Source organism: Anabrus simplex, chromosome 4 (assembly GCF_040414725.1).
Source record: "Anabrus simplex isolate iqAnaSimp1 chromosome 4, ASM4041472v1, whole genome shotgun sequence".
NCBI lineage: Eukaryota > Metazoa > Arthropoda > Insecta > Orthoptera > Tettigoniidae > Anabrus > Anabrus simplex.
Genome location: NC_090268.1, coordinates 228,161,548 through 228,187,990, shown reverse-complemented (window position 1 = coordinate 228,187,990; position 26,443 = coordinate 228,161,548). Strand labels below are relative to the sequence as shown.

The window sequence follows — 26,443 nt, the reverse complement described above, 5'->3', positions numbered from 1 at the left end:
GACAAACAGGTTTTAGCACTAGTTAGCCATATTTAAAGCCGGCCCCGTGGTGTAGGGGTAGCGTGCCTGCCTCTCGCCCGGAGGCCCTGGGTTCGATTCCCGGCCAGGTCAGGGATTTTTCTCTCGACCTGAGGGCTGGTTCGAGGTCCATTCAGCCTAAATGATTAGAATTGATGTGCTATCTGATGGTCAAATGGTGGCCCCAGTCTCGAAAGACCAGAATAAAGGCTAAGAGAATGTGTTGTGCTGACCACACGACCCCTTCGGGCTGAGCAGCGGTCACTGGGCAGGCCAAGGCCCTTTCGAGGGCGTTTAAGTGCCGTGGGGTTTGGTTCGTTTTTTAGCCATATTTAAAATGGCTCTGAGAACAAAATGGTAAGCACGGGTATATTCTTAGATCTGACAGCTGCATATGACACTGTGTGGCAAGATAAGGTCCTTCTCAAATTTATCAGTATCATCCCTTGCCTGAAACTCACCACATTACTCAGTAACATGCCGAGTAATAGGTACTTCCAGATTTTTTTCAGAAAACTCCAGAAGTAAAGTACTAAATGGTGGACTCCCTCAGGGCTCTGTATTGGCCCCTCTACTATTCAACCTGTACTCATATGACCTCCCAGTAACCAAATCCAGAAAATTCCTCCACGCAGATGACATCGCATTGGTCGCTCAACACCAATGCTTCGATGAGGGAGTTGATGCTTACATAAGAATTAAAGATTCTAGGCAGAACAACCTTACACCAAACCCTCAGAAAACTGTTGTATCCACCTTCCACTTGCGGAATAGAAGTGCTGGGTACAAACCATCCCAAGGAGAGAATCTACAGTACCGTAGCAACCCAAAATACTTAGGAGTCACCCTGGACAGGTCCTTGACCTACAAGAATCACCCCTGTAATGTGTCAGCTAAGATCAAGACCAGGAATAACATCCTTCAAAAGCTGGTGGGTACAACCTGAGATGTTAATGCTCAAATCTTGAGATCCACTGGTCTTGCACTTTCTTATTCCGTCACTGAATATTGCTGCTCAACCTGCCTTAACAGTGCTCACAATGGACTAGTAGACACACAGCTGAACCAAGCAATGCGTATCATTACAGGGTGCATCCGACCAACTAACACACTGGCTTCCCACCCTAAGAAGATTATAGTCACTGCTTAACCTATGGAAGAAAATAGAAAACAATCCTCACTTCCCTATTCATTCTGACATAACAGCTTCTCCAGCTAAATGACTGAAATCCAGACACGCTTCTTGGCGTAACGCAACGAATCTACAATGGCAACAGCAATCCTCATTACCACATCATCACTTCATGATGTAAAAATAGGAGTTTGCTACGCAATAAGTTCTCGCTGAATTATAGGGCCTATATTTTTCTGCGAAACAATAAATGCAGATCGATATATAGACCTCATTCTCAGACCATTCTTTTAAGAGCTGATGGAAGAAGAAAGGAGTAATGGTTACTTTATTCAAGATAATGCGACGGCACACACTGCTAATCGGTCTATGGAGGTTATACGGTAAGTTTTCGAAGATCGTGTGGTTAATTATCCCCCTAGATCTCCTGATTTAAATCCCTGTTATTACCTGTGGGCGATGCTGAAGGGAAAAGTGTATGTGAACAATTCTCACACAAGAGAAGAACTACAAGAGAACGTTACACAAGTTATTTCGAACATCACACAGCTGATGGGGATTTTCTGCACACCAGTAGCGATTGTTTTGACTATTTACATAGCCACTTAAGTGTAGCCATGCTTCATCACTATAAAATAAAAATTCTGGGTCAACATACCCATCGTGAACTGACTGAACCAACCAGTTACAATACCAAGCCCTAGCGAAACTGTCAGGTCCTCTTAAATATTGGGCAGTTTTTTATATGTCTTTCATCTTCGTGTTATTTTGGCTGATGACCTCTAGGCTAGGTTGAAACATGTCCTATGTAGCTTTTAAGACAGACCATTTATCAAATGGCAAGTGTGTATTGAACAGGTGGACTTGATACAATTAAATTCTTATAGAATTTTATCTTAGAAACTAAACAGTAAAGTACTGTATAGCAGTTCTTTGTTGGTGTTCTGTGAATGCAGTCATGGGTACAAAGCGGAAGAAAGTGTTTAAAACTTTAAAACGAAAGCCTGAATTAATTGAAAAGTTTGAGAAAGGAGAATCAGTAAAGAAATTAGCGAATGATTATGGGAATGTTGCACGCGCACGAAATGCTTCACCACTGGAAAGTGTTGAAACACTCTTATATTATGATGGTGATGATGGTGATTATGAAGATGATGATTGTTGTTTAAAGGGGCCCAACATCTAGGTCATAGGCCCCTATATTATGTTAAACAGGGACATTTTAATCATAAAGATGATGCACTTCGGAACATTTGTACTTCTATATGAAAGAACTTAAAAGAATATTTTCTGCCAAATGACAAAAACTGACGTTTCATAGGCCTATACATTTTGTACTTCAAGTGTTTTACCAACGATAGACCTTATAATTTTTATATTGGCCTAATTTTGATAAGTGATTACTGAATTTGTTAATTGCTTGACATTATTGCATTTTCAAACAGCATTTCTTGTTCTGTATTATTAGAAGTTTCATTGTGCATTACAATGCATAAAATTGCAATATCTATGTCCTGAGTTATCCGTATGTATCTGTCCAGCAATTAGCCCGGATGATCAAGAGTATGCTGTATGATGTATCTTACCTTAGTAGTTGAGTTTGGTGTGAAATGTCTTTAAACACCCCTCAACATAGAGACCCCTTCACATTATCACATTCCCCAATGTTTCAATCTGAAGTCCTGGGTTCCCTATACACTGTTCTATTTGACCCATGTATTTAAACATATTCTCACACCAAAATGTGACATGTACATTAGCATCCTGCGCACTATCACTTGTATCCAATTCCGAAACAAAAACTTTGCGCAAAGCGATGTCGTCCACATCGCTCAAATCACCACCTGAATCTAACAAACTTTTGTCAGAATCGCTCAACTGTTCGCTAAAACATCCTCTATTTTCATGCTTGATAACCAGCACTTGTTTGGTAGAAGTCATCTCCACTTACGATAGAGTGAATGTAAGATAGCGGGTGATAAGGAAACAGATCAGGAAAAAGAATGTCTCAAGAGAGGCCCGAATAGACAGAATTTATGATAATGCTGACAGTCTGGTTCTTCTCCAAGAGCAAAGAAAGGTATAATGCAAGAAGTGTGCATAACAGGTGTTAGATAGCAGAAAATGCAGTGGTTGGCCCTGGTGGCAGAGATAAGTAGTCTTTGGAATATCAAATTTGAGTGAACAAAACACTATCAAAATAGGCATCAAGGTATATCATTCAAAAATTTAAACCTTCCACTTCAAGGAGAAATGAGTTAAAACACAGGCGGCTTGGATCGTAACTGCTAGATCGCAGTACAATACATGCATGTACCGTGCAAGCAGTGGTCCTCTATGCACGATGCTCACTACATGACTAGCACTACAGTACACGACAGTCCACTCTGGTAGGTTAACATATGAAGTGTAGGTAAATTAGTGGGAACCAGAAAATAGTCTCATTAAACTAGAAATTTTGGCACTTGGGCATTCGTTATGTCATTTCATTGCATTTAATTGTATTTTTAATAGGATTTTCTGCAAGTTTGTACTCAACTACTAGTACTGCAGGAAGTTGCTAGTGATTGGTTGTTTATAAATGACAGTGCTTAAGGAATGCATATCTTAAAGTTTAACTCCACACTTACCCGCTTGAGATCAAGTTTCTCCAGCACGACTTCACATTTCAGTAGGGTATCCAGTGGCATTCGTTTACTTGGATTGGAAAGTATTTCCAGTAATTTCTTCATTTTGCTTAACTTCTCAACATCTAAAATTTAAAAACGAGAAATTAAGTACTGTAAATTTTAATTAACATCGGAAGTATTTATACAATTAATTAAATATTAGAAACTTACCATCATTTCCCATACGGGCAATCATTCGACGGAGGGGCTCGATGTACTTGCTAAGTTGACGTACTTTCTCGCGGTAAGCTTGATCCTCTTGAAGACTACAAGGACTTGGTGTAGGAACAGCAGGGCCTGGAGTGTTGAGAGAACTACTAGGTGATGGTGCCATACCTGTAACAAACCACTTGAAAAATTACAGCAGAACTCTGTGATTTTGCAAGATAATGAATTATTTTCTTAGAGAGCATTCAATAAGATGACTACATTTTTATATTCAATTAATATAATTCAAAGAAGCATAAAATATAACATTTGGTGTAAGGAAACCTGAAAATTTCTAACTGCTTTTCTTCCAATCAAAATGAAAACACTGTATAGAACTAAATGTTTCTTGAGATTAATGAAAGAATCCAGTGATTTCAACTTCAAGGATCCTTGGAGGGCAGAGTGGACATCACCACCTCCACAAAGCTCAATGCAAATGATCAATTCCACTGCAAAAATTCCAGGATTCTATCTTTCTTGCGGAAACTTAATCATATCGGGTCCGGGACAGGAAGAATTGATGATGATGATGATGATGATGATGATGAACCTTGGCCTTTATGGGCGGGGTTAACTTCCAATAAGTAACCAGGGGAACCTGACCCCTATAGAGCGCGTCCCCAAGTGGCGAATAGGGGGACCCTACAGTATGTAGGGCTGGTTGAAATACCCAATACAACCTGCGGACCAACAGGTAGCTCAATTCCTGGGGGCTTGAAAATACTGGGACACCCTATTTCCAGGGGTCATAAATATGGAGGGCCCTTGCCCTGGGTTATGGGTGAAGACCTCAACGGCATCTACGGCGGAGAAGATAGACTTCAGTATGGTGAAGATGGCGGAAGGGGCAAACCCGTAGCATCTGTACTCCACAGGAGCGGCTACAAAAGGTGTCTGACTCCATGTTAGGGGCGGCCTAATTTGAACCTGGCAGAAGGTAATAAAATGCCTTTGGGAGTGGCGAACCAATCGTACCGGTACAAACAGCCTAAAAAATGAGTGCAGGTGAATCAAAGCCTCGGAAAATGCTAGGGTGTCTCCCTGAAGTGACGCGCAGTTCCCGGTGCTCTGGGGGAACTGTGAGAAGTGGGCTACCAGACATCACAAGAATCGGTATCATCAATGTCACGACTTTGAATGGCAAGGTAGAACAACTGATAGAGTATATCGAGAAGAAAGACATGGCAATGATGGGAATAAGTGAGACAAAATGGAAGGGAAAAGGTCAAAAAGAATTGAAGAAAGGGTATAGATTATATTGGAGTGAAGGAAAAATGGCAACAAATGGTGTTGGTGTTTAATTGAGAGAAGACCTAGTGCAATATGTGGACAAAACTGACCAGATCAGTGACAGGATAATTGGACTTGAGAGTGGAATCAAGGATTTAATACAGGTTTATGCACCCCAATTGGGGAATGCAGATGCATGTTTAGAAGAGTTTCTAGAAGAACTGGAAATTGTATTGAAGACGAAGAGGTTATAATAATTGGAGACATGAATGCACATGTTGGAACAGACAGGGAAAAGAAGAGATAATTGGCCCCTATAGTCACAGAAACCAAGATGGAGATGATTTGGTAATAGATTTTTGTAGAATAGCTTAATTGTTGGCAATACATGGTTTAGAAAAAAGAACTCTAAAAAAATAACTAGATATGGTTGGGGAGATAGAAAGATAAAGACAATGATTGAAATAATAAAAGCGGCAGGACCAATAGGACTACAGTGGCTATATAGATTTAGAATAATCTGGAGGAAGTAAGAGATCCCAGAAGAGTGGGGAAAGGGTTTAATTATCCCGATATTAAAAAAAGGTGATAAAAAGAAATGCAGTAACTACAGAGGGATCATCCTTATTGCCCATGTAGCTCAGATATTTGAGAGAGCAATGGAAGGAAGACTCTAAGAAGGAGAAAAGGTAGAAGTGGAACAGTATGGTTTTAGGAAAGACAGGTCAACGCTTGACCTGATCTTTACATTAGACATATGATGGAGAAAAGATGGGAGTTTGGAAAAGAGATTGCGATGGCATTTATTGACAATGAGAAGGCTTAAGACAGTGTGCCCAGACATTTTGGTAATGGACATATTAAGGAAAAAACAAGTTAACAGAGTGGAAGTGCAAATGATAAAAAGCTATGTACAAAAATTTTGTTAGTAGTGTGAAGACTAGTATAGGAAAAACAAAATGGTTTAAAGTTGAAACTGGTCTCCGACAGAAAAGTGTACTACCCCCATACTATTCATCAGTCATGGATGAAATTCATAACAACATTAAACAGAGATTGGGAAAACAGGCAACAAAAGCCATGTTGTTTGCATATGATATGGGGTGAGGATGAAACAGAAGTGCAAAAACAAGTAGATGTATGGAATCAAGAGATAGACAAATTTGGGATGAAAGTAAGCACAGAGAAAAGTAAAACAACAGTGATGACAAAGGGAAAGGAAGGAAGGAAGGAAGGAAGGAAGGAAGGAAGGAAGGAAGGAAGGAAGGAAGGAAGGAAGGAAGGAAGGAAGGAATAAAAAACTGAATGGCAACATTCTGGAAGTGGTTAAAGGTTTCAAGTACTTGGGAAGTGTGATTACAGAAGATGGAAAGATTACCAAGGAAATTGGAAAAAGAATACAACAAGCAAACAGCTTCTACCAGAGTGTAAGGGGTATTTTGTGGAACCAAGATATTCCAAAGAAATGTAAGAAAGTATTATATTCAACCTAATATGAACCCATACTAACTTATACAGCTGGATCATGGACTACAACAAAACAAGTGGAGAATAGAATACAGGCAGCAGAGATGAAATTTCGAAGAGGTATCGAGGGCAAGACCAGAAAGGATAGAATTAGAAATGAAGAGATAAGGAAAAGGACAGGAATCTTGAAACTTCAAGACAGGATAGAAACAACAAAGCTAAAGTGGTATGGGCATATGATGAGAATGGGAGGAGAGTGCCAAAAAAAGCTTTTTCAGATAAGTTAACAGGAAAGAGACCACGAGGAAGACCCCGAAAGAGGTGGACAGATTCAGGGTGGGAGTGCATAGAAAAGATGGAAGGAAAACCAGAAGACGTACTTAAAAAAAGGAGACAAGCAGCGATGGAGGTCCTTGATTCACAACCCGACCCGGGAAGCTGGAAATGATGATTATTGTTGTTGTTGTTGAAAGGGGCCTAACAGCTAGGTCATTGGCCCTAATGGTACAAGGTGCAATTAAATTAAACGATAATGAAAACAAAAAATGTATCCACTGACCAAAATCTAAAATAAATCATGATGAAAAAATGACTATGAATCCAAAAACAATCTGTGGATCCAATTAACAATGCCTCATTCTGAGATGATGCTTTCTGTCCAAAAGGGTCCAAAATCCAGGTCACCAGACCCTCATAATTGTACTAAATACTGGTAACGCAGAACCATGGTGTTCCTTCTCTAGTGGTACTAATCACAGGTAACGTTGACTCATGGTATTCCTCGCATGGTGGTACTAATAACAGGTAATGTAGACCGATGGTATGTCGCACATAATGGCACCACTCACAGGTAACACAGACCCATGGTGTTCCTCACATAAGGATACTACTCACAAGCAATGCAGACCCATGGTGTTCTCCACTTAGTGGAACTAATCACGGGCACCGATATTCGCATGATGTTCCTCACATAGTGGAACTAATCGCAGGTCACGTACAGTTATGGTGATGCTCACATAGTGGTACTAATCATAGGCAATGTAGACCCATGGTATATCTCACATTATGGTACCACCTACAAGTAACAGACCCATGGAGTTCCTCACATAAAGACACTACTCACAGGCAACGCAGACCCATTGTGGTCCACATACAGTGGTACTACTCAAGGTAATTTACATTAGACCTGTTCTGAATACAGGGAAACCAACGCAATTCAGTGTGACACAAGGCAGCTCCTCCCGCATGGGCACTAGTCCGTGATGCCATGCGCCCGCTTCCGCGCCTTGGCGGAATGCACACAATGGTACTAATCACAGGCAATTGCAAATAACGTCGACCCGCCGTGTTCCTCACTGTTACTCCACATATTGCATTAACAATTATAACTAAGTACTGTAATTATATCATTTACTTGTGTTTTTAACTTTACAATATTGTAATATTTCATTCATATATGTATTTGTTGATGAAGTTATGTATAGAGTGCAGCACCTCGCTGGTGGGACGGTTTTACTGACACCAGGGACTGGCGGAAGACGCGAAGGAGCGCAAGAGACATGCCGTGAGTAACATGTGGAGACAACAGTCTCATGAAATTATGTAACGCACAACAGTGCTAACATTTTTAAGTGCAGCCAAACCAATGGCAAAATTTTAGTTACGTCTTTTCAAGTGTAAATAATATTTCTAATGTTTTTAGTTTCATTGCTTACCTCATGTGTGTGAATGTATATGTACAGGTAGTACATACAGTACTGATTTGTTTTAGTTCACGGATAATATAATAAATCAGTGACTTGTGTGCTCTTTATTTTTTTACAAAGCATTATTTTCTTAATAACATTTAAGTGATCCTCCGAAGGTGTACTTTATTATGTGGTTATTATATGCGACCACCAGAGGTAAGGTTAGATCATGAACATACAGTAATTTCATCTCTGTCAAACATTTTGGTCCTCCGGGCCGGATCTTCAAGCTTTCCTTTTTATGTGACAGCATACATATTGCTCTTACAGTGACTGGATTATGACGATAATACTGTGTGATGTATCGTGGTGCAATTTATAACGCAACTCGCCACATGGCTGATTTACGCACGATCTCACGCCGCTAAATCAGAGCAACCAACCACGCCAGTCAAACCTTCCATGCTGTGGAACGTACAACCTGTGGACTGTTAGCAGTAGCAACCCTGAGTCATGTCGAGATCGCTCCTTGATGTCAACAACTATTTCACACCCCTTACAAGGTCAGATCCAATTCATATCTTTATTCCTATCCCTTCATTATGGCAGAGGAGAGTATTAAAATTCTAATACATAAACGAGGTATAATAAAGGGCAACGTGACACGTATTAAAATCTTCATAGATGGGTTTAACAGTGAGCAGGGAATTGTGGCTATTATCTCTCATAGAGAAAGTTTAGAGGAATTGAAACAGAAGTATGAGGACATTCAATCCCAGTTAGAAATCAGTGAGGAGGGAGAAACGAAGCAGATATCATCAGATAAAGGTCGACATAGACAGAATAATCACCCAGCATGTAATAACAGGTCTTTCCATACACTCCAGTCAAGGGAATATCTCAGTACACAATAATTACAATGGGGCCCACATCAAATTACCTATTATTACACTGAAACCATTTGGAGGTGAGTAAGAAAACTGGAGAGGATTTCACGATTCTTTTGTATCTATGATCCATAACAATCAAGATTTGCACGATATTCAGAAATTTCACTACTTAATTAGCAGTTTAAGAAACAAAAAACCCCTTTCAATTGCACAAAGTCTCTCTCTATCTGTTGAAAACTACAGCATAGTTTGGCAAAGGTTAATAGACAGGTTTCAAAACAACAAATTAATTTCGTCAATTCACATTAAACGGATATCAGAGCAAGACTCAATCCAGAAGGAGAATGCCAATTCTCTCAGAGAGGCTATAAACACAAGTCAGGCCAAGGTGAAGGCATTATAGGCCCTTGAGTTATGTTTCCATTGAAGATTTATTATTGTCACAATTGCTAATCAACAAACTAGACGCAGCGACTAGGAAGGTATGGGAAATACACACTTCGGGTTCTGAGTTCGAATCTATGGAGGTGTTGTGGACATTTTTAGAAAAGAGATGTTTAGCACTTGAGGCAATCAAGCCAGATATTCAAGTTCAACAGATTAAACACTCAATTATAATTACACCCAAACATCAAGTAAGCAATGTGCATGCTAGTGTTAATTACCAATGTGTGCTCCGCAAGGGCTCACATTATCCATATAAGTGTGAGTCCTTCAAAAGGCTTAATGTCCACGAGAGACATAATGTTGTGAGAGATTATAAATTATGCTTTAACTGTTTGGGCAATAGTCGTAATGTCGATCAGTGCCAATCAGGCTCGTGCAAGATGTGCGGAAAATATCATAATTCACTACTGCATGATGACACCAGGCGTGACCACAGCAAGCCAATGCTTATATCACAGGAAACAGATGATTATGATGATGATGATGATGCTTGTTGTTTAAAGGGGCCTAACATTGAGGTCATTGGCCCCTAATGGTACGAAATGAAATAACAAAAAATTCAAATTCATCCACTGACTAAAATAAAATAAAAAATGTCATGAAGAATGAATGGATGGACACGAACCCTACAAAAAAACAAAAACAAACAAAAACCAACCAACCAACCAACCAACCAAACAAACAAAAACAGTGGATCAGACTCAAAAAGAAGGTAGTGAATTCGAGTATTATTGACCAAGGGACGATTTATAAAGCACAATGATGCTTGATGTCTGAAGGGGTGCTAAATTCACGTCTAAGGCCCCACAAGTAGAACCATGGTATTTGTCATTTTGGGGTACTGATCAAAAATAGCGAAGACTCACGGTGGTCAGAGGTGCCAACCTTTGAAGTGGATTATCAGTAATCGCCCTCCGCCCCCGATAAAAATTTCGAGTCAAATCCAAAGCATCCTCCTCACTTCTTGATAATGACACCCCTTCTGCCCTTCCCTCTACCAATCTATTCGAAAGTATATCATATTACACAATAACATTTGCGCACAACCTGTTAGTTCTGTGATAAAACATTCCTTGTAGCTTGTTTCTCATGCAGCAGCTGCTTTTCAGTGTAGGTTTTCTTGAAGCATCCTTCCCACTGTGATGACATTTTCGTCTTCTGAACCATAAGCGACTCCCGCTTAATGTAGGCCTCACTTCTTTCTCAATCTTTCTGTCAAATGTCAGGTACACTTGACGCAGAAAATACAACATTAGTGAAGGATTTATAGTGCAGAAGAGCAGCGCCGGAGCTCCTTCATTCACAATGAATTTTACAACGCGTATGGGTAGCAAACGGAAGTCACGATTGAATAACTATCATGGCCAGCTCAGAGGCATTGAAACGAGGATGATTTAGGAGTAATGTTCAATCTTTTCGAGCCTTTTTCCTTCTTTTCTTTTTTTCCATAGAAAATTATTTTTTCCTGATAATGTCAGCTTTCCCGTAATACGGTAATTTCTCCTTTGACCGTAATTCCGTAATCGTTAGGTGAAATCCGTAATAATTACGGACAATCCGTAATAATTGGCACCTCTGGGTGGTCCACACAAGATGGTACTACTCACAAGTATTGTAATTCATACAGGGAACGCAGACCTATGGTGTTTCTCACACAATGGCGCCACTCATAGCCAACGCAAACCTGTAAGGCTCCTCACCTAGGTGTACTAGTCACGGGCGCCGGTATTCCCGTGGTGTTCCTCACATAGCGGGTACCGATCACAGGCAATGCTGATCCACGGTGCCGCTCATGTAGCGGTACAACGCACGGGTACTGGAATCCACCAGGCCAGGCTTTTTACTGCAACTAATCACAAACCTATTTCGTACCAAGTTAGTGATACTACTCGCAAGTACATGCAACCCATGGTGTTCCCTGCATGATGGTACGAATCAAGAGTAGTTTCATGGTTCTAATTCAATCATCCCTTGGTTGCCCCTTGTAGTCGCCTCTTACGACAGGCAGGGGATACCGCAGGTGTATTCTATATGTGCATCCCCCACCCGCAGGGGGTAGTGTGTTTGGTCCGCGAGAGGTATTTTATTTCCCTCAAGTCCGCCGGCAAGCCAGTTAGGACCCCCCTATCCGCCACCTGGGACGCGCCACGTGGGAGTATCACCTCTCCCCCTGCTACGCCTGCGTAGCAGGTTCGTGGCACAGGAAACAGAGAGGGAACACAGATCGCAACAGGCTGTAGCTAATCACACAACCCGTTCTACAGATGTTACTCACTGCAATGTCAAGGAATCCAATCTGTCTACAGTCTTGATATCAACAGCGATAGTCAAGGTTAACCCATGGTGTTCCTCACTGTTACTGTACATATCACATTCACTATTATAACTAAGAAATTATATAGGAGAGTCGTATAATATGGAATACCATTTACTTTTGGCAGTATAACTTCTTTCCGAAGTCAGTTATGAAATATAAATAAATATGGTTTTGAAAATTCAAATAATTAGCCAAGATTCTCTATATTTTTAAATTGTAGATTGTTAATGTATTCACGTCAAAATTATTTCTTTCAAAAAGTTGCTACGGAATAGTCGGCTAATATGGAATAGTAGGGTAAATAATATGTAAATTAAAATACAACTTCAATAAATTCATTCAATATTATTTAAGGAACGTTCTTACAGGTGGACGTACAGAAATTTTAAAAATCGAAAGAATAAAATCGGTAATTAACTTAAATGATAATCTGTATATACTAATTATTCAGAGTTTTCTTTTTACAGTCACTTGTTCATTCAGCGACAAAAGTCACAGATGCAGAAATTGAGATCTATAGGTAATGTAATAATATACCAGGATTAATGCAATTAATTTTAATTAATTTTAAACGTCATTTTACTTTGAAACTAAAACAGTATTCCATATATCCCGACACACCATGTTTGAATTAAAGAATTCGTCATGCCCTAAACTTTGCACAACAAGGAAGTTATACTGGTGTAGCAATATAAGCAACTCTTGTACAATATGTAACATTGGATTTCCCAGGACTAAACTCAGTTTTGGTAATTAATACAAGCTTTAAAAGAATTACCTGCAAAAGCTTTTCAAATATGAAAAACAAATATTCTTGCTCCACGCACTTTTTTTTTTTGCTAGGGGCTTTACGTCGCACCGACACAGAGAGGTCTTTTGGCGACGATGGGATAGGAAAGGCCTAGGAGTTGGAAGGAAGTGGCCGTGGCCTTAAGGTACAACCCCAGCATTTGCCTGGTGTGAAAATGGGAAACCACGGAAAACCATTTTCAGGGCTGCCGATAGTGGGATTCGAACCTACTATCTCCCGGATGCAAGCTCACAGCCGCGTGCTCCACGCACTAACCTCACTCACGAGCATGTCGACACTGAATACAAAGCATCATGAGAACATTTACCGTAATTCGACGAGTTTCCACGTGAGAGCAGTACCTTACAGGCAAGATATTGTGGTATTCCTTATTGCCCAACAATTCCATATTACCCGATTCCCCTCTATTATTTACTTGTGTTTATAACTTTACAATATTGTACTATTTCATTCATATAATGCATTTGCTGATGAATAATAATTTTGTGTGGCTATTTCTAGCCGGGTTCGGCCCTTGTAAGGCAGACCCTCCGATGAGGGTGGGCGGCATCTGCCACGTGTAGGTAACTGCGTGTTATTGTGTTGGAGGATAGTGTTGTGTGTGGTGTGAGAGTTGCAGGGATGTTGGGGACAGCACAAACACCCAGTTCCCGGGCCATTGGAATTAACCAATGAAGGTTAAAATCCCCGACCCGGCCGGGAATCGAACCTGGGACCCTCTGAACCGAAGGCCAGTACGCTGACCATTCAGCCAACGAGTCTTGCTGATGAAGTTATGTATAGAGTGCAGCACCTCGCAGGCAGGATGGTTTTTCTGGCGCCAGGTACTGGCGCGCGAAGAGAAGCGCGAGAGACATGCCGCGAGTAACATGTGGAGACAAGTCTCATGAAATTATGTAATGCACAACAGTGCTAACATTTTTAAGTTCAGCCAAACCATTGGCACAATTTTAGTTTTTTCAAGTGTAAGTAATATTTCTAGTGTTTTTAGTTTCATTGCTTATGTCATGTGTGTGAATGTATATGTACAGGCAGTACATACAGTACTAGTGTATTTTAGTTCACGGATAACAGAATAAAGTAGTGACTTCTGTGCTCTTTATTTTTTACGAAGCATTATTTTCTTAATAACAATTAAGTGTACTTTATTATGTGGTTATTATATGCAACCACCAGAGGTAAGGTTAGATCGTGAACATATAGTAATTTCATCTCATTCAAACACTCGCGTAATGGTACTAATCACAAGTAATCTCATGGTTCGAATTCCATCATCCCTTGGTTGCCCCTTTTAGTCGCCTCTTACAACAGGCAGGGTATACCGTGGGTGTATTCTTTGTCTGCAGCCCCCACCCACAGGGGGTAGTTTTGATTTGTTTCTGGTCCTGGATGGGATATGGCCTGTTCGTTTAGTAAATAAAAATGAAGATTATATTATAAAAATGAAGATATTACAGTTTTTTATTATGTTGGAGGAACAAAAGCATAACAAATTCTTCCAAATCTTACATAAAAAGCTATGTCAAGAAATATTGTTACATTACGGAAAGAAGACCGTAAAACAGAGAATTTATTATTATTATACAATCTTCCTGCAACAGCTGCAGGTTGCCCAAAGACAAAGAGTACCTTCACAACAATAATGGATGTGGATACAATAGATAATGTGTTCGTATGATGTTAAATGTAGGCAGTCGAGTGAGGCATGTCAAACATTTATTTGAGGTCCGCAAGCATGGTTCTTGAAGATCATGATGGACTTCTTGAGTGTGGTAATGGCGATGTTATAGATAAAATCTCTATTTAGCCCAAAGGTATTGCAGAAGTTGACAAAAAATGCAGGTATTGTTCCTCGAGCACCTAACATCAAGCCGATTACAGAAATGGATGAGAGCTTATATTTTTGCTTGTAGAAGTCCGCCGTTTCTTCATAAATTCTTCTTTTTTCTGCATCGACTTCTTCCGGCTGGTTTTCGTTGGTCTCAAATCTAATTGTTGGATCAATGATGAAACCTTCAGAACAGGATGGCTTAAAAGCAATAATGTCAATGCGTCGGTTGCTTCCTCTGTTGGAGAGACCGTGTACTTCTTCATAGACATTATAACCTTGTCCTCTAAGAGCGTTAGCTATCATTGATCTGACTACATTATGGCGTGAGGTGCGCAGTAATTCACCATGTGGACAGGCTCCCAGGACGTGTGAAAGAGTTTCGAACTCTCTGTGGCAACGCCGACAGAGGCTGTTGCCCTGGGATCTGCCAGGTACAGTACGCACAGCAGAGACATTGGCGTTCATTTTTATTGCATCACGCCATTCACTGCAAGACAATCCTTTATGATCACGAATCCATGTATTCGCTGGAGTATACTGTTTAAATAGGACTACACCTTTGCCTTTATGCTCTTTTTTGCTCCAGTTGTCAAAGGCTCTTCTTCTCAGTTCGAGTCGGACTTTCTTTGTATCTACAAAGCCATGTCTTTTGTCTCGAATAGATTCTGTTTCTGCTACATTTAATACGGCAAGGCTTGTGCTGATTTCTTGACATAAGTTTCTCGTTGAATGTAGAAAATTACTATTGGAAGATTTCAAAATTTTGCATGCATTAATATGTTGCAGATATATTTCCCATGATACACAAAATAAACCCAGACCTTTAAATTTCATTTCAGCGTATATCATATCATTCGGGACATCCATGGGAAGTTGCAAAATTTCCTTTAACGCCCCCCTAACCATAATATCGGCGTCATTTGTAAATTTGACTGGAATCTTTTGTGGTGGTACTGTCTGAAATTTATATACCAAACTGGGACATATTGAAGTGTTTATGATTACAAATTTTTGATCGGAATGCAAAAGGGGTGAAGAAATGAGGAGCTCTAGGGTGTTTTTGAGCTTATTTAGGACCTCGACGGACTGGAAGGTAATTTCATTGGAAAAATTTACACCCAAATATTTGATAGATTCTCCTTTCTTCAGACATGGTATCTGTTTTTCATCTGCCGTGAATAGTTTTTCTTCTGACAGGTGACCATGTTTGATGCATATTCCTTTACATTTTCCAGTATTGATGCTAAGTCCAATTTCTTGTAGTTGATGTATGGCCGCATGAGCAAGTACTAAAGCTGACTCAGAATCTTTTCCAACAATAACTACATCATCAGCAAAACTTAACACTGTTAGAGCTTCATGATCTGGACTCAACTGAAAGCCATATTGGGTAGATATCGACGTTTCGCTAAGGTCATCCAGAATATGATTGATGGCGAGATTGAACAGGATTGGCGACAGAGGAGAACCTTGCATAACTCCCCTGCTTATCAAGAGAGGTCTTGTTTTGCTTCCCTGCGTCTGAATTTGTGTGACATTTCCTGATTGCAGATTCATGATTAAATTCGTAAGTTTGGATGGAATTGGTAACGACTTTAGTGTCTCATTTAAGTGGGCATGACCAACGTTGTCAAAGGCTTTCTGGATATCTAAGAATATAGCAGTCAGATTAGCTTGTTTATTTTTGGCTTCACGGAGAAGAGAGTCGAGTATCGCAGTGTTGACATGCGTTCCAGAGGAGTTGGTAAATCCTCGTTGATTGGGGTTTAAGACAACATGTTCACGAAGACGCCTGTCAAGGACCCGCTCAATTATTCTCCTTATTACTGAACAGATTGTGATAGGTCTCCAGTTCTTCAAAAGAAATCACAGACCCAATCCACCAATTCAATACAGCATAATAAGATATTTGATAGGACATGTTTCAACCTTAATTTGGGCCTTCGTCAGCTGAATAACAACAGATTTAGAAGCTGCAATAATATACTAAATCAGACATAATAATAACTTTAGTATAAGTCAATATGGGCCAAACCACGAAATTCATCACATGTAATACATTTACTGTACTATTCCCACGTGATAGAGATAATGCAGCCCTGATAACTTATGTCAATTCCTGATATTTTTTGCCTGCCACAATAGTTTTCTTTAAAGTTTTATCCCAATAACTATAAATTCTTCTTACGAAAGATGGCCACGTTTCCATCTGCAACAACTTCCATTCATCAACCAGATCAAAGTTACCAACAGAAAAAGACTTGCATAAAAGTCCAGCCAGTTATCATAACAGTTCTTATCGCTGAGGGTGCAAGATACAGTAGGTTCATCTCATTGGAATATTTTGGTGAAACGTTAGTTCTGTAGAAGATACAGTGAAGTACAACTGTTGAACAATGTGCTTTCGTATGAAGTAGATGACAGTCTGGTTCGTCACTGATGGCATGAATTTAAGAAAATTATATCCTTTCCACAGTTCCAGCAATCTCTCAGCAATGGGATGAAATGTAAGCCACCTAGATGTAAAATATTTCAAGAATTTATTTTGAGGTAACTTAAGATCATCTTGTATCCTTTCATATTTCTCCAGCCTGGTTGGTCACCCATCAAAACAGTGGTAAACAGCAACAACAGCTAGTTCAGATGCATCTTTGCCAAAAGTCTTTCAGATATGCATCGTGAACGATGTAAAACATTAAGTGATCTGGAAGATCTCATTAATTAAATCTTCATTGAAAAATATTAACTTTCTTATTCACATTTGGTCCATGTGAACCAATCATCATAAGTTCCTAGCTCCCTCTGTGAATGTGTGTTTGCCTCTGGATCCCATGATAGCAGATTCAAACCTGGCAGAGGTAGTCAGATTTTTGAAGGGCGGAAAAAAGCCCATTCGACACTCCATATCATCCGATATTGGTATGTAAAACAGTCTCTGGTGTCATTTCTTGTTTACCTGATAAAATTCATTAAAAGAACTCAGCCGTCGACCCCACCCAAGAGGGTTTCTGTGCAATCTATTAAGCTTCCCCTCAAGCTATCTGCCAGAACTATCACACGTTATGAAAATGCTGCCATTATCTTGAGTTGCTGGGCCTTCCAAACACCGCTCGCGCCATCTGCCCCCGAAGAACACTCTGCACTCAATTAACTGGAGCGATGAAGGCGACGACACGGCCCTAAAGCGCTCAGCTTTTATAGTATTTCAAGGGGAAGTTTCCAGAACTCTTTACCGTTAGGCTGGATTCCTGTACACACCTCCAATTTTAATTGGCTAGCGAAAATATTTACAAATTATTAATTGGCTGGCAGCTATTGAAGAAAGAACCAGCAGAAGTGTTGACATTATTTGCTAATACATTAACAAAACAAACTTCAAAGCTTAAGGTTTGCCACCTATCACAATACAAACTTCTTAATAAATTAACTGGAGCTTGACCCACTAGGGGGAGCAACAAAACAGATGACATATTTAATGGTTAAAAACCCAAGTATATGGCATAACATCAGTTTAAAATAGATTACATAGATGGCCTTACAGAAGGCACACAGTTTAAATGGCCAGAGAAAGTGTACCCCCCCCCATTATTATTATCATCATCATCATCATCATCATCATCATCATCATCATCATCATCATCATCATCATTATTATTATTATTATTAGACAAAGAGCCCAAATCAACATTTATTAATTCTCTTTCTCAGACTGTCTTAAATTTTGGTACTATCTAGACAAAGAACATGTCAGTTTTTTTATATTACTTCAATTTCAAATATTAAATAGCTTTTTGAAAAAAGAAAACTTTGGGTTGTGATAAAAGACGTCCAAGGGATATTTGTTAGGATAATTTTCTAATTGGGCTGGATACTCTTCTCCTTGCATGAAATTGATTGCACAGAAAATAGGTTGTTTTATGAGCTGGAACATTCACACCCTAAAATCTTGTTTGAAATCGCCTTTGAATTTAAAAAGAGCAACTGAATGATCACAGATGGGTATCTGGGGTTAGCATAGTATCCACTGATATGGTCCTCGGTATCAGACACGGGTTATATCCACTTCCAAATCCCAACTAGAAATACAATGTTCAGTAGCAGGCACGTTACATCCTAATACAAATTCCGATTAAATACATAACAAGAAAACAGATAAAGAAAAATGCATTATTATACCTGACAGCCATGTGTTAAGACACGCATCAAAGAACACATAACTGAGGCTAACTAATGCAACCTTAATCGCATCTGCATCCAGGAACCAGATGTGTGCTTGCTCTTAGCCTAGTTCACTGGATCGTTCTGTATAGTCTGCTTTCTTATCGAAGTATACTAAGTACATGAAATACAAACCAACAGATCGTTGAGGTACTGACATCGGTGCCATCTGACTACTCGGTGAAGGTACAAGGGCAGGAGAAGATGCAGCCATCTGATTGCTGAAAATAAAAAACGACATCATATAAAAACGTACAATTTTATGTCTTTCTTCAGAATTAACTTACGCAGAATTTATGTATTTCGGTACGTATGACAATATCAGAATAGTATATATCACACGTCAACAACACCATTATTTTTGGTCAGTTTTCTCAAGTATCTTCCTTTCCCATTCAAACTAGACTTGGACACAAAAATCATCACAGGGAAAATCAGGATTTTATTCCCCATGGACAACATGTTTGAGAATGAGATAACTCTTTGGTGAGATATGTTCTTAAATGTTTGGTCGCCACAAGAAGAATTCTCTAAATGCGTTTTCAGAAATGAAAGTAATATTAGAAAATACAGTGAAATGCTGCATTTTAACTTTGGATCAATATATTCATGTGAATCCACATTATGAAAGAAGACAAAACAATGCTTGAGTTTAACAGATCAGCATTTGGAAAGTTCCGTAAGACTGGCTGTTACAGTATATGTCTGATTTTGGAAGACTGGCAGATGACTGAAATCACCATTTTCTAATACAGAACCTGTCTTTAATCAGCATCTTAAAAGTTTTTCACTTGCAGGTCCCAATTAACATTCTGTATTACTAAAAACTGCATGAATAAATCAATTTAAACATGTATTTGTATTTGTGGTATGGAAAAGGGGGTAAAAAGATGTAGTAGCTAGCAGCTGATCTTAAGGTGATAGTCTGGCAATAAAATATTGAATTTTTGTATTTTTTTTCTTAAATATGTTCATTCATACATGTGCTTTCATAGTACAAAAGGATTTTGTGAAATTTAAAAGAGAAATGTAGAAAAAATATAATTAAATACTAGCCTGTAGCTGATGAGTGAGCGTGGCATCATATGACAGTTGTCACAATGTTACTTGTTTGCTCTGAAAAATAAATCTGGACTTTGGTGCCATCTCTTGAGCATTCCGGGTATCTTTTGAATATGTATGTGTTTTTTGAGAAGCAGGTATTTTTTTATGATCTGTGAACATAAGTTCTTTGAAGTCGTTTGTAAACAAGCTTGTCAGAAGTGTGTTTCGGTGGTGTTATTTCTATTACTCAGCGTTCAATCATGGCTAAATTCAGAGGTAAAACTGCACTAAAATGGAGAGCAAAAGAAATGCTTACCAGGAGGTGGTCTACAAACCATACGGAAGAAAAACTCACATGTGAGATGGAAGAAAATATTTCTAAGGGATCAAATGAACCAGAACATGAATATGAAGGCCAAAGTATGTTTGCTGATATGACTTTTCTGAGACCCCTGTGTAAAAATACACTGTGTTGTAAATGTTTCGAGGAGAGAGAAACTTTACAAATAAGAAATACATTCAGTTTTTCTAGAAAAGTGGTTGTGAAATGTGAAAACTGTGGTTATGTTTTGAATCAAATCTACTATTGCTCTCAGAAGTAGAAATCTCCAAATAACAAGAGCATGTTTGACATAAACAAGAAAATTGTGGAATCTTTCAACAGGTTTGGTAGGGGATATGCAGCTGTGGAAATATTCTGTTAAGGCATGCACATGAATATCATGAGCAAATTTACTTACTATAATATTTTGAACCATATTGTAAGGGAAGGAAAAGTTTTTGCCAATCATGTTTTGGAAAAATTAAGGAAGTGGGTACGCGAGGCACATATAAAGGAAAATAGTGTTCTTGCAGATGCATCCGTCATTGACATTTCAGTCAGCTACGATGACAGCATAAGAGAGGTTTTACCAGTAACTTCGGAGTTGGAAGTGTGATTGACATTTTGACTGGTTTAGTGGTTGATTGGGAAGTTTTATCCAAGTACTATCACTCGTGCACTGCCGAGAAGAGGGACTTGGGTGAAGAAACTCCTGATTTTTCATTTTGGTACGAGACTCACCAGGCACACTGCGATCGAATCTACAGTGGATCATCTCCAGGCATGGAAATGGAAGCTGCAGAGAGGGTATGGAAGCGCTCAGAAAAGCTACGGTTCCGCTACACTACTCTGTTGTCTGACGGAGACTGCAAAACACACATTCACCTGCAGACACTGAATGTTTATGGAAACACAGAAATTGTGAAGGAAGAGTGTGTGAATCATATTGCAAAACAACTTGGGACAGGATTAAGAAATGTGGTGAAGGAAAGTCAGGCACAAACCGTGACTCTTGGTGAGAAAGCACATGGAAGTTTGAAGGAAGAAACAATTGTAAAGCTGACTCATTATTATAGAAGAGCCAATGTTGACAAAACTCCAGATACTAAGGCAATGCAGAGTGCAGTCTATACAACACTATACCACTGTATGAGCACTGATAAGAAACCACAACACATGAAGTGTCCGAAAGGCGAGAAATCTTGGCGTTTCTGTAATCGTGCCCTTGGCAAAAGAGAGCAACCAGATACCAGAATTGCACAAAACTGCTATCCATACTGCTCTGAGACCATCTGTTGTTGTTAGGATGATATCAGTTTATCAGAGGCTGGCATCTGATACAATTCTCTCTAGATGCACTACTGGAAGGATTCAAAATGCAAATGAATGTCTCCATAGTATAATCAGGTCAAAGTGCCCAAAGGATGTATTTGTATACAAGAAAAAGATGAACTAGCTGTGACAGCTGTTTCAAAGTTCAATCAAGGGTGCTATCTGACAGAAGCAACAAGAACAGAGACCACTCCACTGTCAGCAAATAAGAAGTGAATAAGCAAAGTTAAAGACAAGCGACAAAGGAAGCAAAAGGCAAAACGGTGCTTCGAGTTCGAAAAAAAGGAGAAGACATGCATCCAGATTGACGGCCATACACAATGAGGAAGCTAGCAAGTGAAAAGAAGGAACTACATACAGCCCAGGTGGACTTTAGAGCAAGGATCGGTGGACGATTGTGTTGTGTAACTTTGACTGCGTTTATCTTTGTGAAATTGAACACTTAAATACATGTATAACTTTTTTGTAGTAAATGTTCTCCAAATTGAATGAAATTTTTAGAGGTAACTCCTACTAACAGCACTAACAGTCTTGAGTATCATTTTGAAAAAATAATTTTGAAACGAAATATTGATAAATGTATGCTGTAATTATTTCCATAAAAATATTCAAAATTTTGAAAATGAATTTAAAGGTCACCACAAAATATACCCAAAAAAAAAACCTTACACAAAACTGTTTGACTATATTATGAGATACAGTCTTCAATTTTTCAAACACATCAAAATTAATTTACTATTAAAAAGATGATTTTCGAAAAACCCTTTAAAAAACAAAAAAAATGTTTTTCTCGAAAACTGTTGGATCAATTGAGTTGTAAGTTTGTATTTATGCTTAATAATACTCACAAATTATATGTTTAAAATTTCAGACCAATTGATAAATTAGGGAAAAACTTTCATTTATTACCAGACTATCCCCTTAACAGGGAAAAACAAGTTGGCCCGGTATAATAGACATTAGCCACAGCTAAAGATACTGTTAAGATGCTACAGTAAATGAATACTCAAACAATGCACTCCAATTAAAATATAGAGAATAATTCTTGTATAAGGAGTCTACTTAAGTACTGGTTTCTACTACAGGAATTAGTTACCGTATTTATGCAAATAATCCCGGCACCCTAATTTTAGGAAGGACCTTTTTGAAAAAAGAAAAAAAAAAGAAAAAGGAAATGAACTAAAATTCCTTCCATTACAAGAGAGGCATAAACAAATGTTTCATATCGCTCCTCAAGCTCCACGTGGTATTTACGCAAATTTGAACATAACAGACATAGCCACTTTGCTTGAATATATTTGAGATGATAAAAATGCATTACCACTACTATAAAATACATTTGCCATGAAAATTAGCAAGTAGGCCTTCTTATATGAGAAATATTTCATTCTGAACTTGCAATAGGCTCGATTTGCTGTAGATCGGAAGATTCTTTGTCTCTTGCAACACATGCAAATTTGTCACACTCCACATCTAAAACACTTCTCACACGCGGTCTCTTTTTACTTGGACAGTAACACAACCAGTAGTGGATAATTGTTTTCATGCAATGTAAACACTTGAAACAGACACACCTGCGAACACGTTTGTTAGTTCAAAGTCACAGGGATGCAAAAATGTGACTTCGAATTACATGATTTAAAATTAACCACCTACTTGTAGTTCAACTTGCCACGTCAAAAAATATTCTCCAAGACCCATTACTGCAAGTAATTAACATTGATTCACAGTTTTAACCTTTCAAATGCCATGGAAAAGGCTATTTTCGTCATATAGCCAACAAGGCACACGTAGAGTATTCAAATAATGCAATTGGATAACTCGCTAGCAAACAAAACCTCACGCAACGGGGGGGGGGGGGAAATTCAAAGACAAGGAGAACTCTATGCTGGCTCCCCTGTGCAAGTGCTTTATTCACTTGATTATTGTTCTGTATGCATTTTAGACACGGGAAGTACTCTATGTCCTTAAAACATCGTGGAGTATCGAACATTCCTATGACGAGGGAAGGAAGTAGGAAGTCTCTCGCTTCCATCTGCACTGCAACAGAGGACTGTGACTCTATCCCTATACGATTTCCTGCCATGGCATTTCTCTTGTAATTCAGAAATGCCAAACCTTGTTGCGTCGAAAGTATTCTAAGTCCCATTAATGCATGCAATCACCTTGATTCACAGTTTAAAGCTTTCAAATGCCATAGAAAAAGGCTATTTCCGAAATGTATCCAACAAGGTGAATTTACATTATTCAAATAAAGCATTTGGATAAATCACTGGCAAACATAACCTCTTGCAATGAAAGAAAAAAAAAACCAATATTCAAAGATGAAGGCAAATTATGCTCGCTCCCCTGTGCAAGTACCTCATTTTTTGGATTACTGTAATGTTTGCATTTTTAGATGCCTTGTACTTCCATGGAAACATCGTAGCTTATTGAACTTTCCTATGACGAGGGGAGGAAGTCTTTCGCTTCCGTCTGCATTGCAACACAGTACAGTGACCCCATCTCCTTTAAAACCACAACTCCGTTGATCTCAGCATTTAAAAAATGCAGTTTCATCGGCATTGGCAATATTTAATCAAAATGTATAGTCAAATGTTCCACCTTTACGATACTAAACAATTTTTATTTATTTAAATAACATTAAAAATCGGAACATGTTTCATCTATCTTGTAGACATCATCAGTCGAATAATATTAAGATTAAGAACAATGGACAAGACAAAAACGCATTAAAATGATTCAGATTACCGAATACGTCAGTTAAAAATTCATGTTAGAAATTATGTTGGATGTTCTGGAGCACAATATTTGGTACTATTAAAATGAAATATAAAGATGTTGAATACCTGAGTTAGTTCAGTAAAAAATATGGTAATTCAGTCCTGGCGTGATGCTGTGTTAAAATATGATTCAGTTTGCCGAATACATCGATTAAAACATGGAGAATGTTATGAAGTACAACTGTTTAGTTCTAATAAATGAAGACAAAATATTAAACATATGTTAAATATCTGTGATGGCTCCAATAAGATAAAATTGAGTTCTTGTTGGCTTGATAATGGTAACAATTCTTAGTTAGAAGGCAGGCAGAATATCTGACTGCAATTTCATAGGAATTGAGTGCCCGCCCTTGCCTGCCCAAGAATGGTTAGCTCGAAGCGTGTGTTGATGTTGACGGCTGATTGGAGGTGACTATACCTTTTGATTAAGTTTACGAACGACAATACAGGCTTTATAATGAAATTTATTTTATGCAACAATTGGCAATATTGTTTGGTGCGTACGAATTGATTATAATTATGCACCACGCTTTTTCGCCAACTGTCGGCATCACCAGAGTTCGCAGATTCTGCTTCTCCGCATACTGCCTGTTAAGTGGTGATGTGGCGTTCCTTAAAACGCTGAATACAAACTAATTACAGTTTCACTCAAACTTAGCAACTATGAAACACATTGTAGACACACTGAAGCGAGTAAAAGTGCGGAAAGCTACCACTGTACGTTCCAGATGACGCGTTCTATCATGACGCCGAGAAAATTTGAATTTAAATTACTCTGAAAAATACAACTTTTTAAAACTGTAAAGGCAGTTTTGAATTTAAAGTCTGAATTGTTTTCTGTTTAAATATGACATATGGGGGCAGTATTCTTCCATCTACAGGTACATAAAGCATAACTGTACACCCAACATCAAAAACTTGAACCAGGAGCGTGTTGCCAACCTTGATGCAAATAAAACCTGCACCCCAATTTCGTGCCTCAATTTCTTTTTTTAATATGCGGGGATTATTTGCGTAAAATGGTATATGTCAGGTACTCAAGTGCGCATGCCTAATGTTCTGATAAAGATGTAGATTTCCATTGGGAACCTGAAATATTTGCCCTGAATGAGTAGCTTTATAATATCAATATAGTTGGTCCGTTATTGGATATTATAAATTTTCCAGCTAACTTATTCCTCGCTAGGCTACTTGGAGCCACCGGCATTGGAGCCTACACAATGGCCTCCATGGTATGCACTAGCCATGCATCTTGATAGGCATGCTATTTACCAACCGATGAGCCCAACTTAGCACACTGGGACGAAACGCTGGTAACCAGGAATGAGTTAGCTGGAAAATTTATTACGTCCAATAATGGACAAACTATATGGTATTGCCTAATGTTCAGCATAACTTCAATTACTTATATTAGTAATTAGTAATAAGCATACAAGAAGAATTTCAAAGGGAAATAATACCCTTGGTACCCAGGACAGAGGTGGGGAATGTTGAAGAGGAATGGAAAAGATTTAAGGAAGCACTGGTTGGATGTGCAGAAAAGGTTTGTGGTAGAACATCAGGAAATGTGAAAGACAAAAAAACACACTGGTGGAATGATAGGGTAAAGATTAAAGTGAAGGAAAAGAAAATGGCATGGAAAGCATGGAACACATCTAAGACTGAAGAAAGTAAAAGAAAATATGTGGAGGCAAAGAATTTGGCCAAGAAAGTAGTGGAGGAAGAAAAGAGGAAAAGCTGGGCCTTATTCACACAGACATTGGGAGATGATACACAGGGCAGCAAGAAATTACTGTATAGTATCTTAAGAAACAAAAAGAGAGATCAAGTAAACACCAGATTTGTGAAGGATGAAGGTGGCATAATTTTAACAAAGCCAGAAGAAATAAGAAATAGATGGAGAGAGTATTTTCAGAAGCTGCTGAACATAAGAACGGATGACAGTCATTCAATGGACGACCAGGAAAGGCAATTAGTTGACGAAGAAATTGATAAAGAAATTACAATGAATGAAATTGAAATGGCAGTAAGAAA

General features: G+C 38.8%; 1 protein-coding gene across 1 annotated transcript in view; it reads right to left on the bottom strand.

The window, feature by feature from the left end:
* Window positions 1-26,443, bottom strand: part of MED15 (mediator complex subunit 15) — a 203,022-nt gene that overhangs the window by 48,453 nt on the left and 128,126 nt on the right. The window contains exons 9-11 of the mRNA XM_067145398.2: window positions 19,064-19,149; window positions 3,991-4,155; window positions 3,781-3,902 (exon numbers count right to left, since the gene is read on the bottom strand). Coding sequence (XP_067001499.2) covers window positions 3,781-3,902; window positions 3,991-4,155; window positions 19,064-19,149 — 373 coding nt within the window. The remainder of the gene's footprint in view (window positions 1-3,780; window positions 3,903-3,990; window positions 4,156-19,063; window positions 19,150-26,443) is intronic.